Raw genomic sequence first — 18,710 nt, forward strand, 5'->3', positions numbered from 1 at the left:
AACGGGATAATCTAAGTTGAAAGCCAACTGAGTCAGAGTGCAGTGACAAATTCAGAACAGGACTATTACAGGGCTCAATTCAAAGTGCTGGCGTTGGCCTTTAAAGCCCTAAACGGTTCTGGCCCAACCTACCTATCCGAACGTATCTCGGCCTATCAGCCCACCAGGACCCTAAGATCTTCTGGGGAGGCCTTGCTCTCTATCCCGCCTGCTTCACAGGTGCGGCTGGCGGGGACGAGAGACAGGGCCTTTTCTGTGGTGGCCCCTCGGCTCTGGAACGCCCTTCCCATGGAGGTAAGATCAGCCTCCTCGCTGATGGTATTCCGAAAAAGACTAAAAACTTGGATGTTCAAGCAGGCATTTGGTTAATTCGGTGCAATGAATGTGTCGACTACAGATTGGTAATATGGATGATGCAATTGGACCACGATTTTAGTTAGGAGATGTATTGGATTGTGATTTATGTGAAATATTGTGTATTATGTTTTTTACGGTTTTAATTGTATACTGTGTACTGTATATTCTGTTGTAAACCGCGTTGAGTCGCCAGTTAGGCTGAGAAACGGCAGTATACAAGGACAGTAAATAAATAAATAAATAAATAAATATTAACCTGGTTATTCGAACAGGCGTTTGAATAGGCAGTGCAATGAATTACAATGAATTCTAGGAATCGGAACAACGGATGACGAACTTGGATTATGATTTTAGTTATGAGACGCTAGTGAACTGGTTATTGATGTTATTGATGGTCACTGATGTTATTTGCTTAGTGTGTTAGTGTGTTGTCTTTTAAATGGCTGTATGGTGTTGCATTGAATTTTTGCCGCTTCTTATTGTTAACCGCTTGAGTCGCCTAATTGGCTGAGAAGAGCGGTATACAAATAAAGTAAATAAAGTAAATAAATAATAAATATTAAGTGACTGTGAACTTCTAGCCATCCTCCTCTCCATATGTCGATGTACAGAAATAAGTTTAATTGTTTTTTGACGGAGAGGAAGGAGGGGGCTGTTTTTATTTATTTAGGGAGCGGAGTTCCAGAGGTGGGGGCTGATCACAAAGAAGGCCCTCTCTCTCTTTCCCACCAGCTGCATTTGTGACAGGAGTGGGACCGAGAGTAGGGCCTCCTCTGCTGATTGCAGTGTTGGAGTTGGTATATAAGAGGAGATGCGATTTGACAAATAGCCGGGACCTAAGCCATTTAGGGCTTTAAAGGTAATGACCAGCACTTTGTATCTAGCCCAGAAGCAGATCGGCAGCCAGTGGAGCTGCCACAACATGAGGGAAAAAGGAGTTCAGGTTTCTGTGATGGCTGGCTGAAGTCCCTCAGCAAAAGGGCTGTAAGGCTGTATGATCCTTGGCCAAGCTGTGGGCTGTATAACCCCAGCCAAGCTGTAGAGCCTTTTCTCCCCGGCCAAGCTGTAGGCTGTAGGCTGTATATCTCCCCGGCCAGGCCGTAGAAGACGAAGCTTTCTACAGGAGCTCTTCGTTTTATGTCCTGTGCGAAAGGCTTCTCTGTGAGAACTGACTCAAAAAGGCTTCTATTCCCTCCAAAACTCAAAAAGGGGTGGGACCAGGGAACCTAACTATAATTGACAGGTGGCTTGCCCTATGATTGCAGCCAAAAGAAGCCACCTATCTGCAGAGTCCCTGAAACTTAGGACTGCAACAAACATTCAATGCAAAGCAAACAAAATTGGAGCTCCTGGTACAGCTGTACCAGCACAAGACATCTCTGATCATGTTTTGCAGGCATGTCTGCATGGAGCGCCCTTTTGTCTTCCTGCCGAGGCAGTACCTGTTGATCTACTCACATTGCATGCTTTCGAACTGCTAGATTGGCAGAAGCTAGGGCTGACAATTGGGAGTTTACCCCGACTCACAGCTTTGAACTGCTAACCCTCTGGACAGCAGATTTCCTGCAGCTAGTGGACATCCCTGCAGCACATTTTGCTATAGCTTTTCAAGGACTATCTCATCGAATCCCAACCAACTTAACATAGTTTGTGGTAGCCACAAAAACCAAGTTTTTGGAGGAGAACAACTACTTTCAAAGTGTGGACTGTACAAACCAGGAACAGAATTGTTTTCAAATTTTGTTACAAAATATAATCTGAGATAAGGAAATGGGACCAGACCTTGGGATATGGGGCAGTGTAGATTCAGTCTCAGTTTATCAAAGAAACACAGCAGTCTCAAAAAATATCTTTATTATTAGGGGCAAGTTTCAAAACTGATAATCCTTTCAGAAAGGAAGCAAGGCAAGTGCAAATGTTTAGAACTGTACAAACAAGAACAATCATAACACTTAGAAAACTTGCTGATTATCTTAAGGATAAACTTCCCGCCATGGCTCAATGCTGTGGAACTATGGGAGTTGTAGCCTGGTGAGTTGCCAGCACTCTTCAGCAAAGAAAGCTAAAGACCTTGCGAAACTATACATCCCATAATGCTATAGCATTGATTTACAGCAGTTAAAGAGGAGTCAAACTGCATAGGTACTATGGTGTAGGTGCATCCTTGGTTAGTGCTTCAATACAAGGCTGCACAAGTTAACTCACGAAGTGCTTTGGTATCATCCAAAAAACTTTTGCAACCCATGGAAAACATTCATTGCTCTTCCTCTTTTCACATAGCCGCAACATCTCAGGAGGAAAACATTGCTGAGGATCCCATGACATGCTTCCCTTTTTGGTGTGTGTTTTCCACCCTGTTAAAGCAAAAGCTCAATTGTATTAAAGGTTTCCCTTTGACATTAATTCTTATTGTGTCCAACTCTGAGGAGTGGTGCTTATCTCCATGTCTAAGATGAAGAGCCGGCGTTGTCTGGAGGCACCTCCTAGGTCATGTGGCCAGCATGACTGCATGGAACACAGTTACCTTCCCGCAGAAGTGGTACCTATTAATCTACTCACATTTACATGTTTTCGAACTGCTAGGTTGACAGAAGCTGGGCCTAACAACAGGAGCTCACCCCTCTCCCTGGATTCGAACTGCCAACCTTTTGGTCAGCAAGTTCTGCAGCTCAGCGGTTTAACCTGCTGTACCACCAGGGGGACCTCTGATCAATTATAACAGTGTGTAAATTATTTTTTGTCCCTGGGTTATAAAGGTCATTTCCTAATTGGTTGTGTTGTAAAAACAACAATGACAACAACAAAAGCAGAAGGTAATTTGGGGGAGGCAGGAGGGTTTAGCATTGAAGCATTTTTGCTGTTTGTATTATTATTATTATTATTATTATTATTATTATTATCATCATCATCATCATCATCATCATCTGTATTTATACCTCTCCTTTCTCCCCATGGGGACTCAAGGTGGTTTGGATAGTGTGAGGTTCAGTACTTTAACCTTCTGGAATGGCATAAGAAAGAGATAATTTTGGTCCTTTCTATGCTGCCATATAATCCAGTTCAAAGCAAATAATCTGGACTTTATATGTCAGTATAGAATGGCCCTCATGAACTGCCTTTTCCATCTTTATTGGAGAAGCCTCCTTTGCAAAATTAACCAACTAATCTCCAAAATTTTCACTTCACAGTCAGATTTCTTAAAATCACGAGTTCATAGTTTTACAACCATGATATTCTGTTAAGTGTAATGATTTGTTCCATACATGAATGTACCTAAGAAAATTATTATTCTTCTTATTGTTATAATTATTACAAATACTGAATATAAGACATACAGAAACATGCAATGTAAACAAGAAGTGCAGCCATTGAACCAGAACAGCACAAAGGCAATCTGCAGCCATACAGAAGGGCTGTTTTTAACAAAAGAGTACCTATACCAGCATCCCACTTCTGTGGCGATTAAACCTCTCTGGAGGGGTTATATAAATACATTATTATTATTATTATTATTATTATTATTATTATTTGAAACAAGATTAGTACACAGCAAACAAGATCACTCTGCTAGTTGTTGTATTGGATCAGACGTCACACACTTCCCAAGTGTCTAGGACTATGTGATGTATCGGCGAATAATGCGTGCAGATCCCAGTAGGGTGGCCTTTTGCAGCTGACAGATGGTAATTTGGTCAGCGCTGATTGTGTTTAAGGGCAGGTCAAGGTCTTTAGGCACTGCACCCAGTGTGCTGATCACCACTAAGATCACCTTGACTGGCTTGTGCCAGAGTCTTTGCAGTTATAGTTATTATTATTATTATTAGCTCTAATTTTTACAATGAATATCTCAGAGTCTCCACCAATTTGACCTAGTTTGTGCCACAAAAACATAGTTTCTGGAGTAGAAAAACTACTTTCAAAGGAAGGACCACACAATTAAATAGGAATGATACTTTCAAACCAGGAATAGGGCATTTTTAAAATTTGGTTACATAGAGTAATCTGCATCAAACTGGATTGTATGACAGTGTAGAAGGGTCCTCTGCCTCTTTCCCAATCTTTGAAATTTAGCATTCCATACATGAAGTGTAATATCAAACCTCAGTTGACTAATCTGGGAAGACTCCAGTTTGGCCGAACCCCAGGAGACTCACTAGAATCATCATCACAGGAAGTTTGTTGTACCATGAAGCTCTTTACATAAGCCTTTTCTTTCTGAACCGGATTCTCTCTCAATGACACATCAAAGACAACAGCTTTTCATAAGGCAGCCATTAAGTATTGCTTCTGGTTTATGAGTACCTCTTGTTTTCTATCAGATTACAAATTAGAGCATCCACTTCTTTAGTAAAAAAAAAGATGCTTCCTGCTTCAAAGAAAATATTTCACACATTTAACACAGGCTAAAATTAGTTTAAAAATAGATTTATGAAAATAAAGTGCTACGAGTATTATTTTTGGTTCCAGGATATGCATTTGTACTTCTGGTTTTCAAACTCTGCATGGTCTGAATGCACTGAGACGGGGAAACAAAGCGGCCCATTTCTCCTTCCATGCTTTGCACCATTCTTCCCTTCACGCCATCCTCTTTCACACTTTCATCATGCGCCCCACCATCAGCAGACCTCTCCAAGTCCTGGGGCTAAAAGCCAAATCACAGGATGCCCTCTTGCTTTGATTTCTCTAGGAATGCATTTGCGGTCACGCCAACCATGTTATCTCCAAAGTAGAGGCCACATCTCTTTTGCAAACCACCAAACAGCCCCTAAAAATAGTCTCCGGGTGCCTTGCAAATGCTTTATCTGTATCTGTGATGAAAGGCACCAGCGGCAGCAAGTGCATTTAGTGCCAAGGCCGGGACATTTGGAGTGTTGCTGACTTCTCCTTACAACAGGAAATTTGCTTAGGCTGGATCTACACTGCCATATAATCCAGATTACACTCTATAACACTATGGTTTTTGTTCCTGGGTTATAAATGTCATTTCCTAACTGGTTCTATCATAATGACATAAAAAGTTATTATCATTATTAGTATTAGAATTATTCTATATATTTATACCCTGCTTTATCTCTCCAAATGGGACCCAAAGCAGTTTGACATTATTATTGTTGTTATATTTATTTATACCCTGCTTTATCACTCCAAAGGGGACTCAAAGCGGTTTGACATCATCATCATCATCATCATCATCTTATTATTATTATTATTATTATTATTATGCAAAGCTGGGGTGAAAATTGCTGGAAGAAACATTAACAACCTCAGATATGCAGATGACACCACTCTGATGGCCGAAAGCGAGGAGGAGCTGAGGAACCTTCTAATCAAGGTGAAAGAAGAAAGCGCAAAAGCCGGGTTGCAGCTAAACGTCAAAAAAACCAAGATTATGGCAACAAGAATGATTGACAACTGGGAAATAGAGGGAGAAACCGTGGAGGCCGTGACAGACTTTGTATTTCTAGGTGCAAAGATTACTGCAGATGCAGACTGTGGCCAGGAAATCAGAAGACGCTTACTTCTTGGGAGGAGAGCAATGTCCAATCTCGATAAAATAGTAAAGAGTAGAGACATCAGACTGGCAACAAAGATCCGCCTAGTCAAAGCCATGGTATTCCCTGTAGTCACCTACGGATGTGAGAGCTGGACCTTAGGGAAGGCTGAGCGAAGGAAGATCGATGCTTTTGAACTGTGGTGCTGGAGGAAAGTTCTGAGAGTGCCTTGGACTGCGAGAAGATCCAACCAGTCCATCCTCCAGGAAATAAAGCCCGACTGCTCACTGGAGGGAAAGATACTAGAGACAAAGTTGAAGTACTTTGGCCACATCATGAGGAGACAGGAAAGCCTAGAGAAGACAATTATGCTGGGGAAAGTGGAAGGCAAAAGGAAGAGGGGCCGACCAAGGGCAAGATGGATGGATGGCATCCTTGAAGTGACTGGACTGACCTTGAGAGAGCTGGGGGTGGTAACGGCCGACAGGGAGCTCTGGCGTGGGCTGGTCCATGAGGTCACGAAGAGTCGGAGACGACTGAACGAATGAACAACAACATTATTATTATTATTGTATTTATTTATACCCCACTTTATCTCCCCAAAGGGGACATAAAATCATTATTTAAAATATTGTTTACACAAATTAAAATAGAATTATGCACAAATTCACAATTAAAACTTTGTTTTTGTAGGACATCCCGTAGCACATTTTGTTTTCCCATGAATATCTGATACGAGTTTCAACCAATTTGTGGCCACAAAAACAAAGTTTCTGGAGTTGAACAACTACTTCCAAAGTAAGGGCCACCCAATTAAACACGAATAACACTTTAAATCCAGGAACAGTACATTTTTTCAAAATCTGTTACATTGTGTTATCCAAACGAGATAATCCACATTATCCTCTTTGAACTGGATTATAGTCTACGTTGTCCTAAAATCCAGTTCAAAACAGATAGCCTGGATTTGATATAGCAGTGTAAATCCGGGCCGCTCCAATCAATTTCCCGAGTTTCCTCGCCTTCATGGGGTGACTGATCAGTCTTGGAAGCTTCCAAGAATCACAATTCATCTCTTAAAAACATTACAGGCTTCCTTCCTCCACTTTTTACCATTGGAGAAAAATACTCATCCAAACTTCCATTGTTCTGCAACCTTGAAAATTCCCTGCACAAAGCGTCATACAGTTTGCTGGTACAACCCTTCAGTGCCCAAGTAGCATCCATGCATCACAAAGGCATGAAAAAGAGGACCAGCAGCAGTTCCTAAAAGATAAAGGAGAAGGTCTGCAAGTGCTTTCACTCTTTGACACATATATCCTGCATAAATTTAGAGGAAATTAAGCACTCGTTCCTGAGACAGTATGCTTTGAATCAAGTTGAGCCAGGCATAGCGTTTTTCCCTTCGGTTTTGGAACCACTTGACTAGAGCTATTGGAATACTATTCTGTTTAAATAAAGGCTTATGAAAGAAAGGCACCCCCCCCCCCCGCAATGTTGTTAGCCAGCAACTATAACCAGCCCATGAAAATGGTAAAGAATGATGAGAGCTCAGGCGCAACATTGCGGCTGGGCTTAGCACAGCGGGTTAAACCACTAAGCTGTAGAAAATCCTGCCAATCAAAAGGTTGGCAGTTCAAGCCTGGGTCAGGGAGAACACCCGCCGTCAGTCCACTTTCTGCTCACCTAGCAGATCGAAAACAAATGTAAGTAGATAAATAGGCACCTCTTTAAGCGGGGTGGTAATAAAAGAAGGCGCCCATAAGGACATGCCAATTGTATAGAAATCTATGGACGACAAAGCTCCTCGGCATGGAAGATGGAGCAACAGCAGCCCCCACTCCTCCCGTGGCCGGAATTGAACACAACCTCCAGATGGTAGAGATGGAAAAAGATGGGAAGCCTTTACCTTTGTTTATGTATTGTCGGTCCTTGTTAATTGTATAACGGCATTGAATGTTTGCCGTATATGTGTTCTGTAATCCACCCTGAGTCCCCTCAGGAAGATAGAGTGGAATATAACTAAAGTACCATATATTATTATTATTATTTGGAAGCCCACAATACTTGCAGGGCTGCATTTCTACTACTACCACGGCAGAGAAACAGAATGGCCCTTACGTTTCCAAAAATAGTGCAGATTTGTGTATATTAAGGCCAAGATTTGCATCCTTTCATATGACAAAAAAGCATCCACTCAGTTGGACCACGCATGTCCCGGTTGAGGATATATTCAGGCATCAGATACACCACAACCAGGGTGAAGAGCGTGTCATTATTTCCTGGATGTGGAAAACAGCACAATCATAACACAGGTGAACCAGATCACTAAGGAAACCACATGGCCACATCTTCCAGATGTTGTTGGACTCTGGCTCCCACCATCCCTGACCACAACAATCCTGGATGAGGCTGATGGGAGCTGGAGACCAACAGCATCAGGAGTGCTATCAACAATGCCCAAAATGAGAATAAGAAGGCTATCGATGGGCTAAGCTACTCAGTGCATGGAATTCATCCTCTTTGGTTTTAAGGTGAGATCAATGGAGAAAGCAGCCCACTCACCCTCCTCCATCGCAGCTCTAAGAAAACTCAACCCCATCTTGGAATCTGTGATTGATCACAAAAGGGATCCTGCTACTGAAACTAACCAGTTCTCTGTCCATAATAAACATCAGTTCTTGGTGTCTGTTTGGAGCTGGAAGGCGTACGAAGGTTGTTTTAATGGGAAGGGGATGCCAAAGAAAGTCTCAACCACCTCCTTCGCATACATTGTGTGTTTCAAATAATAATAATAATAATAACAACAACAACAACAACAACAATAATAATAAGAAGTGTTATGTCAGTCGTACCCTTCATACAGCATGTCACTTTGGCCCCAAGTGACCTCCAAAAGAAGAAAGACAGAAGCCTGCTGCTTTGGAGAATGGGACATAATGGAGCCATAGATTCAAATGGCAGGAAAAGAGATTCCAACTGAACATTGGGACGACCTTTCTGATGGTAATAACTGTTCAATAGAACACACTGCCTTGTAAAGCAGTGGAATAGTCTTCTCTGGGGGTTTTCAAGCAGAGATTGGGTGGCCATCTGTCGGGGGGGGGGGGTTGGATTATGTCTGAAAGAAGGAGGTTGGACTGGGTAGCCCTTGGGGTCTTTTCCGAGTCTAGGATTCTAGGATTCCTTCATTCATTCATTAACTGTGTCCTCCTTTATGGCCAAAGTGGTTGGAGTGGGTGGCCCTCTATGGGGATCCCTTCTGACTCAAGGGTTCGATGCTGCTCCATCCTTGCCCACCAAGGTGGAGGTCACTTCCTCACCAAGGGTCCCGGCCTGGACTTCAGTGGGCATGCTTCCTGTTATCGCAGTGGTGGGTGCCATTCCTGCCCAGGAGGGTCTCGGCCCGCTGCCAGGCGTCCCACAGCTGCAGGGCCACCCAGTCCAAGAAGGGCTCCTCGAAGCCAGCCAGGAGGTTGAGGTTGACGGAAGTAACCTCCTTGAGCATCCGGGGCAGGCCCAGGGCCGGGGGGAGCAGGCTAGCACCACTGCCCAGGAAGAGGTGCGTCATCCTGTGCCTCCTCAGGGCACCCACCAGGGAAGCCACCAGCTCCCCCAGGCAGTCCTCTAGCCACTGCCTGCCCCAGGGACCCCGTCGCTGCAGCAACAGGCGCAAGAGGGCTGTCTCAAGAACCTCAGAGCGGAGGGCCCGGTGCCATTGGTCACGCAGCGGGGGCCCCAAGGTGCGCCCAGTGAGGTCCCGGAGCTCTTCCAGGATCCGGAGGCAATGGAGGTGGCAGGCGTCTTGGGGGGCCCGCTCCCGTACCCAGCCCCACAGGCGCCGCTCCAGGTGGGAGGTGTCCAGTGTCCAGAGGGTGCCTTGGTGACCTGGCAATGGGGTCAAAAAGATGCCCTTGCCAATGGGAAGGGCTGGAGTGAGGCGTAAGGAAAGGCAGAGGTGGCTGCAGACGTAGTCGTCAGAACAAGGGCCAAGGCGGAGGACGGGAGGCCGCCCAGGGCCCGCCTTGAGGCTCAGGTGCTCCTGCAGGCTACAACGGACTGCCCGCAGGCTCCGCTTAAGCTGTGCTGCGAACCAGCGCAGTGTTAGTGCCGAGGACAAGTGGGGGACTCCTTGGGGCCCCTCAATACACAGCGCTTCTACTCCAGCTCCGTCTTCCTTGAGAAAGACCTCCAGGGTGCAGGCAAAGACCCCTTGGGGCTCCTTGGAGGGAGCCACTTGGAGGCAGATTCCTGGCGGGAGGCGCAAAGGCAGCAACACCTCGAAGGCGGCGCCAGGACGTCGAGGTTGTTCGTGGGCACCACCCAGCACCCAGTCACCCCGCAGCGCCATCCTCAAGGGGCCCCCTTCTCTCCCAGCCTTGGCCACCGTGGTTGCCACCCGGCCCAGGCGAGCCTTGCTATGGCCCAAGACGTGTGAGGAGGGACGGAGCAGCTGCTGCTGGGTGGAGAAGGCCTCCAAGGCCAAGCGACGACCACTGTGGGCCTTGACCTCGACCCTTGATGGCACCGCTCTTGCCTCCTTGGTGCCTTGTTGGCAGCGGAGACGTCGTCTCAAGGCCCAGGCACTCAAAACCAGCAGGGCCACCAACAGCAATAATGAGCTATCTTTCAGGAAGGAGGTCGTCGTGGCACCTTCTCCTCCAACGACAATTGTACGGCTCCTCCAGACCTGCCAGAGGCACAGCAGCGCCAAGGGCCAGAAGACCCACTCATTGAGGCGGTAAGAGGAGGAGGCCGTGGTCATGGCTAACATCGAGGGGGCCTCTGTGCATGCGCAGAGTGCATGGCGCCCCGACTCTTGACACGTGGGGTTCGCAATCTCTGTCTCTCAAGGGCTGTTGCAAACAGGAAGGATGTCTTGGAGATCTCTCCTGCATAAGATCACCATGAATCCAATCGTTCCATGACTAAGCCCCAGGAGGAGGAGGAGGAGGTCATGGCTGGCATTGAGGAGGCCTCTGAGGATGCGCAGAGTGCATAGCGCCCCAACTCTTGACACATGGGGTTCACAGTCTCTGTCTCTCAAGGGCTGTTGCGAACAGGAAGGATGTCTTGGAGGTCTCTCCTGTGTAAGGTCACCATGAATCCAATCTTTCCATGACAAAGCCCCAGGAGGAGGAGGTGGTCATGGCTGGCATCGAGGGGGGCTCTGAGCATTGGCCATTGGCGCCCCAACTCGTGAAGCGAAGCAGTTTCTGTCTCTGTCTCAAGGAAGGACATCTTGGAGGTCTCTCCTGCGTAAGGTCACCATGAATCCAATCTTTCCATGACTAAGCCCCAGGAGGAGGAGGTGGTGGTCATAACTGGCATTGAAGGAGCCTCTGAGCATGTGCGGAGTGCATGGCGTGGCCATTGGTGTCCCAACTCTTGAAGCGTGGGTTCACAGTCTCTGTCTCAAGGCAAGGCGTCTTGGAGGTGTTTCCTTCCTACGCTCACTATGAACCAAAGCATTCCATGACCAAGCCCTGCATGCTGGCCTCCACACAAGGAGTCTGAGTACAACAGAACGTGGTCCTCTTCTAACCTCTGTCCACACTCCAGAGTCCTTTGGTGGAGCTTCCTTCTCAGCACAGGGAACAGCCCAGTCCGTGGGGATGCCAAACTACAGCTCAGCAGCACTGGGAGTGTATGGACCGGGATTCCTGCCCATGAGTCTCAAGCCATGCAATCTCTCCGAAAAGAAGGAAGGAAGGAAGGAAGGACAACTCCAACTCCAACTCCTCCTCCTTCTTTCTCCTTCGGCCTCTTTCCGACGGCGGAGGCGGCTCTATCCCTCCCTCCTTGCTTGCTTACTTCTCCTGTCCCGGGACGGGGCTGAGGAGGCTCTCCTCTCCTTCTCCTCCCCCTCCTTCCTTCCTTCCTTCTGCCGGACCGTTACTTCCCGAGGCCCCGCCGGGGAGGCTGCTTCCTCCTCCTCCTCCTCCTCCTCCTCCTCCTCGTCTAAGGAGACCCAGATCTCAGTGTCGCCGCCCCGTTGAGCTCAGAGAGAGGAGGAGGAAAGGGCCCAGGGAGGAAGAGAACGAGGGAGAGAGAGAGAGCACTAGCCAGCGTTGTCCATAGACATCTCCAAGGCCATGTGGCCAGCATTTATAAAGCAACCCCATTGTGGATTTCCGCAATGGAGCACGCCAAAGGAGACTCTTAGGTTGGAGAATATGGCCAAGATACAAAGGCATTTTAATTAAAGGTAAAACAGAGATTCAAACTTTTGAACAATTGAACAATAGCTACGAAAATTGAACATGGCTTCATTATATACACATTAAAGAATATTATAAACAAGATATAAAAATAGGATTTGACTGGGAAGAAAATGCATGGGACAAATTTTTAAGAATGGAAAAGAAAATTATAACAACAACTTACAATAAATTATTAGTGTGGTTAACTGCAAAGGAACCGGTCAAATCAGGTATGATTAAATGGGCTGAAAACTTAAGAAGACCAATTCAATTTAGAGAATGGGAAGAAATGTGGAACAAAAAGTTGAAATACACCTATGCAATGGATTGGAAGGAAAATTGGATTAAAATGTTCCACAGATGGTATACTACAAAAAACTAAGGCATAGGTATAAAAACACATCTGATAAATGCTGGAAGTGTAGTGACCAGATAGGTACATTTTACCACATGTGGTGGTCATGTAAGGAAACATCCAAATATTGGTCATTAATACATGAGGAAACACAAAAAATTCTTAAGAGAAAGTTTAAGAAGAAACCAGAATATTATCTGTTAGGCTCCACAGACCTGGAACTACAACTTGAAGAGAATGAAGACAACTTACTAACTTATATTACAACAGCAGCTAGAATTAGCTTTGCAAGACATTGGAAAAAAGAACAAATTCCCATTATTGATGAATGGCTAGATAAGCTTAAAGAAATAAGAGACATGGATGAACTTACTTTTTAGTTAAAAAAAATTACCAGGAAATCTATAAAAAGGACAGATTGGACCCTTTTTATGACTATGAAAAAAAATAGAAAAACAATATAGACTAAGAAGATATAAATGAGATGAAGAAATAACTGAAGAAGATCCTGGGATTTGAGTGGAGGTCATTTTAGTTTTAGGTTTTGTTTTTGGTTTTTTTGTATTTTTTGTACCCTTTTTGTATTTTCGTCATTTTTTCATTTTTATATATATATATTCTCTTTTTTTCTTTTTTCCTTTTTTCTAGTTTGTTGGCTTTTTTTGGCTTTTTTCTTCTCTTCTTGGTGGTGGATATGTTTCCTACGTTTCTATCTCCTTTTTAATTGTTCTCCCTCTTTCCATGTGTTTGTGTTTAAAATACTCAATAAAATTTATTTTAAAAAAAGAAAATTGAAAATATTATACAGAATAAAAGATGGAGTGGGAAACGGAGGGGTTCGTTATTTACCATTTTCCATTGTCTTATGGTGTCCCAAATAGATTTTTGTCTTTTTCATAATCTTCGAAAGGCTTCCAATTTGTCAATTTTATCGGGGTACCCGAGATCTTTTTCAGAAAAAAAGTTAATTTGTCCATGTCCGACTCTGGGGGTTGGTGTACATCTCCATTTCTAAGCCAAAGAGCCAGCGTTGTCCATAAACATCTCCAAGGCCATGTGGCCAGCATGACTGAATGGAGCGCCGTTACTTTCCCGCAGAAGTGGTACCTATTGATCTACTCACATTTGCATGTTTTCGAACTGCTAGGTTGGCAGAAGCTGGGGCTAACAGTGGGAGCTCACCCCACTCCCCAGGGGCCTCCAGTGGCACATTAGTGTTAAACCCTTGTGCCAGCAGGAGTGAAGGTCATAGGTTCGAATTCGGGGAGAGCGTGGATGAGCTCCTTCTGTCAGCTCCTGTTCCCCATGTGGGGACATGAGAGAAGCCTCCCACAAGGATGGTAAAACATCTGGGTGTCCCTTGGGCAATGTCCTTGCAGACAGCCAATTCTCTCACACCAGAAGTGACTTAAAGTTATTTTATGTCTTCACCCGTACTTTGAAACTTGTTTTTCAAAGTTTTCTTCTTGGAGGCAAGATTTGCAGGACTGACGCCTTCTTTCTCCAGAGTCTGTTTTCCCCCTTATATTCTTGTTCATTCCCATTTCTCATCTGGGATGACAAAATGTTCTGTCCTTCTATTCATCATCGTCTGCTGAAGGTGTTCCTGGATCCATAATCTTAGGAACACATCTTGATCATTCTGTTGATTTATTGTTCCACATCAGAGTTACTTACTGTTATAGCGAACCATTTCTGTTGGCACAAGAGCGAGAGATTTCAGTTGCTCTGTTAACATCCTTTAATAATTGACAAGGGAGACCTATTGCACTTTACGACAACGAACCGCCTGGTCAGCCACTGACTTGTCCAGTGCAGTGCTATGGTCACCTTGAGCCCTGGGCATCAAATTTAGGGAGGGATATAAGGGGTCAAAGGGCAAGGTGAGTGATAAGAGCCGAGTTTGGAACTGAGATATCTTGGAGAAGAAATATGTCACCTTTGTGAATAAATCAGTGGCATATTCTCATTTAGAGTACAGCATGTGAGTCTAAACACTTCATTTCAGCCAGGCCCGTAGCCAGGATTTCGTTTCGGGGGCTGAATTTTTTCAGGGGTGGTTTCGGGGGGGCTGAGTTTCGGCGGAGGCTGAGTCTGAGTGAAAGAGGGTCTAGCCTAGCAAACCTTTTGTATCATTACCCCAATACCCCTATGCATATGGGATATATTGAGTATGGTGATCAGATCATGATATGAATAAACATAACAGTTTAAATAATGCACCAGTAAGGCCTTTTCGCGAACCACCATGAGAATTTCGGAGGGGGCTGAAGCCCCTCGAGCCCCCCCCCCCCATGCCTGATTTCAGCAAAGATACTGTACAGTGTAGAGGGAAGAGTGGTAAATTTTGAAATGCTATTGCTCATCACAACAATGTTCTCAGCAGGATTGGAGTGTAAAGATCTAGGCATGGCAATAAACCAATCCATGCAAACTTAGACCCAGCCTTTGGCACTCTTTGTTGACTGGTGCCTCCCGGGTTCAATTGCACAACACAAAGTCCCGTGTTGCCAGACACTCGCAGCCAAAGAACCTGCCACAAGTAAAGCAGTAACCAATCCACTTCAATAGTCTTTGTGTCAGAAAAGTTTTATATGTGATAGGTAGACCTCTCAGCATCCCGTCTTCTGTGCCAGTGACATGTCTTTTCAAGTGTGTTTTGGGGGTGGTCTTTTCATCCTGCTCAATTCAGCTTTGCCGAAAAGGCTCAGCGCACACATCTGACAGCAGTGGCTGCACAACATTCACCCCCAGTAAAAGAGGACAGTGTGTAGGGGAACATTGGATGGGTTGGGAGGAGTCATCGCTCGCTTGTGTGATATGCCTGATGCCATTATTTTATTAGATATGGATGTCAGATGGGGTGAATAGATATCGAGTCCCCATCTAGCATTCTTAAACGACGGGTTGCTTACTTAAAAGTGTGTTTTCTGAGGTGTGGGATAAGGAGCAGCCGTTTGTAAAACGAATGGATCATTACTTCTTATTTCAGACCTTACTTAGTTACTTAGGCGATCCCTCGTTGTCCGAGTAGGATTGTCTTCCAAGATCGGTGTACTGGCGGTGGGTCCATAGGCGACTGTGGAGCCCTATTCTTGAATTGCATCTTCTCCCGCAGTAAGGGCATTGGTTTCCAGGTGGAAGGCGGTCTCGGTCGGGGTTGGCTTGACATGCCTTCCTCTTGGCCCATTTCTCTTTTGCTCTCCATTCATGCCTTTTCAAATTCTACAGCACTGCTGGTCACAGTTGACCTCCAGCTGCAGTGCTGAAGGGCCAGGGCTTCCCAGTTCTCAGTGTCTATGCCAGAGTTTTTAAGGTTGGCTTTGAGCCCATCTTTAAATCTCTTTTTCTGCCCACCAACATTCTGTTTTCCATTCTTGAGTTCGGAATAGAGCAACTGCTTTGGGAGACTGTGGTCGGGCATCCAATGTGGCTGGTCAAGTGGATTTGATGGCAGAGGACCATCGCTTCAGTGCTGGTGGTCTTTGCTTCTTCAAGCACGCTGACATTTGTCCACTTGTCTTCCTTAGAGATTTGTAGGATTTTTCGGAGGCAACGCTGATGGAATTGTTCTAGGAGTTGCATGTGACGTCTGTAGATAGACCACGTCTCTCAGGCGTGTAGCAGGGTTGGGAGGACAATAGCTTTATAAATAAGCACCTTGGTTTTCCTACGGATGTCCTGGTCCTCAAACACACTCTGCTTTATTTGGGAAAATGCTGCACTCACAGAGCTCAGACGGTGTTGTATTTCAGTGTCAATGTTGACTTTTGTGGATAGGTGGCTGCCAAGGTAGCGGAAATTGTCAACATTTTCTAATGTTACACCATTGAGCTGTATTTCTGGCATTGGAGAGGGATTGGCTGCTGACTGCTGGAATAGCACTTTGGTTTTCTCAATGTTCAATGAGAGGCCGAGCTTCTCGTATGCTTCTGCAAAGGTGTTTAGAGTGGCTTGTAGGTCTTCTTCTGAATACGCACAGATGATGTTGTCATCAGCATATTGGAGTTCTATAACAGATGTTGTGACCTTGGTTTTGGCTTTCAGTCTGCTGAGGTTAAATAGCTTGCCATCTGTTCAATGGGAAGCTTCCCATCAACAAGATGGAAGTATCATAGCAATGAAGATGGAAAATAAGGTTGGGGCAATAACACATCTCTGTTTGACACCTGATTACACCTTAGATGGGTCACTTTGGGAGCTATTGCTGTCCAAGTGGAATAACAGCATGACAACATTGTAGTGCGACAGGGTCCTGAGCCATCTGTGTTGTTATTGTTGCTCCTGGCGCCATCCTCCTCCCTCGAACCCATTATTCCCGTTCATTCTACAAGGATGATAAAAATGGCATGGAATATAGGACACTTAAAGTAACTGTTTGTTTTTCAAGCACCTACTTGAAGGAACTAATTCCTTGACTCATCTCCAGGGCTCTGTGTATACATAAAACATTCCAGGTACACACTGCCCTCTCTGAGGACTCTGGCGTTCCTTAGCAGCAAAACAGAATTGTGCCAAAACATACCTGGGAGAGTCCCAGTTGCTAACTCACAAATCAACAGCAAGGGCTACTGGTGACAGCGGTAGTCAGGGAGAAATCGAAACAGTTACAGTCAACAGGTGTAAGTATGGTGTGGTTCCTGGAAAGTTGGGTCCAAAAAATATCCATCAGTCCCCATTGTACCTTACAAAGCACTGGTTTGGACTGGAACCTTAAGGAATTGTAGCCGACTGAAGAGTCAAGCAAAACACATTTCAGATAAACAAATGCCATATCTACATACTAACACCTGTCATGGTGCTAATGGAACATAGTGGTACAAAGTACATGTCCTTTCCCCATTGTTTGCAGAGACAGTGCAAAGTAACCTTTCATTTTAAGCCAAAGCTTGTGTGAGGATAAAATGGGATAATGGGGGTTTGGGAGAATAACGTTGTCCTGAACCCTCCTTACAATACGATGTAGTAAATTTAATTCTGAACTAGACAGATATCAAGATTGCCTCCTAAGAAATGAGGACAGATATGGTGTTCCCGTAAGAGTTTATTCAAGCATTCCTTAAGATCCTACAAAGCTATGTTACTCCAAATCAGGTCAAATAGTGTATTTGAGAAAGAGAAGCACACAAACACTCTTAATAACAATTCCTTTTTGTTGCAAAGCAGAACTATATGCAGCGCATAACTCACAAAGCACTCCACTATGGTGCCATCAGATGTGGTGGAAGGCATCTTGTCACTAATATTGAAAGGGGAGCAATAGCTTGTCATATGCTTCTGTAGATGGGGGAGTGAGGGATTGTTTCTTATTCTTTGCCTCTGGCAGCAAAATGGGCAAGTCTTGCCAGTCATCATCATCATTATTGTTGTTGTTGTTATTTGTGCCAGGAGTGGCTTGAGAAACTGCAAGTCGCTTCTGGTGTGAGAGAATTGACCATCTGCAAGGACGTTGCCCAGGGGACGCCCAGATGTTTTGATGTGTTACCACCCTTGTGGGAGGCTTCTCTCATGTCCCCACACGAGGAGCTGGAGCTGATAGAGGGAGCTCATCTGCGCTCTCCTGGATTCGAACCTGCAACCTGTAGGTCTTCAGTCCTGCCGGCACAAGGGTTTAACCGACTGCGCCACTGGGGGCTCCAGTCTTGCCAGTGGCCAATGATGCTTTGCACTGGAGGGTTGCTTTTGGAGCTGTCTCTGGTCCTGAAATGCCTGGCCCAGCTTTTAGTCACCTGGCACCTACATATCAGTTACATCCTAGTGAACCAAGATATCTGTTACCTCTTGTATGTTTTCTTCCCAGGTTCTTTATAAACTTTTTTAAAAATCCCTGATTGATTGCCTTCAATCAAAGGAGTTACACAGATTTGAGTCCACAAACCAAACAAAATTGTAGCTTGCAGTCCTCACGATCTGAAAGCTTCACTATAGAGCAGGCATGGGCAAACTTTAGCACTCCAGGTATTTTGGACTTCAACTCCCACAATTCCTAACAGCCTCAGGCCCCTTCCTTTCCCCCCTCAGCCACTTAAGCATTGCACTGCATTGCACTGCTACTCCCATCAGCCCTAGCAAGTATATCCTGTGTTCAGGATGATTGGAGATGCAATCCCCAAACCATTTAGAATAGTCGTTTTCAAACTTCCATGTTTTCTAGCCTGGAACAGAGGTTACAGTTTTGGGCATATTCAGTATATATTCAATTTGATCTGCAAAACTTCGTACATAGATATTAATAACGCAATCAACTATCTGATTTGTATTAACAACAAGATAGTTAATTGGTATTAACAATTTTACACATTA

At 45.0% G+C, this 18,710-nt stretch overlaps 1 protein-coding gene across 1 annotated transcript; it reads right to left on the reverse strand.

Annotated features, from left to right (window-relative positions):
- Positions 1-2,194: 2,194 nt before the first annotated feature.
- ITPRIPL2 (ITPRIP like 2) lies at positions 2,195-11,835 on the reverse strand. The gene is made up of 2 exons (XM_060786312.2): positions 8,705-11,835; positions 2,195-2,711 (listed from the first exon to the last, which is right to left on the reverse strand). Exon 1 carries the CDS (start codon positions 10,621-10,623, stop codon positions 9,193-9,195), a length of 1,431 nt encoding a protein of 476 aa, XP_060642295.2. The 5' UTR covers positions 10,624-11,835; the 3' UTR covers positions 2,195-2,711; positions 8,705-9,192.
- Positions 11,836-18,710: the final 6,875 nt, after the last annotated feature.

Source organism: Anolis sagrei, chromosome X, assembly GCF_037176765.1.
Source record: "Anolis sagrei isolate rAnoSag1 chromosome X, rAnoSag1.mat, whole genome shotgun sequence".
NCBI classification, from domain to species: domain Eukaryota; kingdom Metazoa; phylum Chordata; class Lepidosauria; order Squamata; family Dactyloidae; genus Anolis; species Anolis sagrei.

What these genes read in the sequence shown, in the direction of transcription:
- ITPRIPL2 (XM_060786312.2), bottom strand. Translation starts at nt 10,623, where the DNA reads ATGTTAGCCATGACCACGGCCTCCTCCTCTTACCGCCTCAATGAGTGG.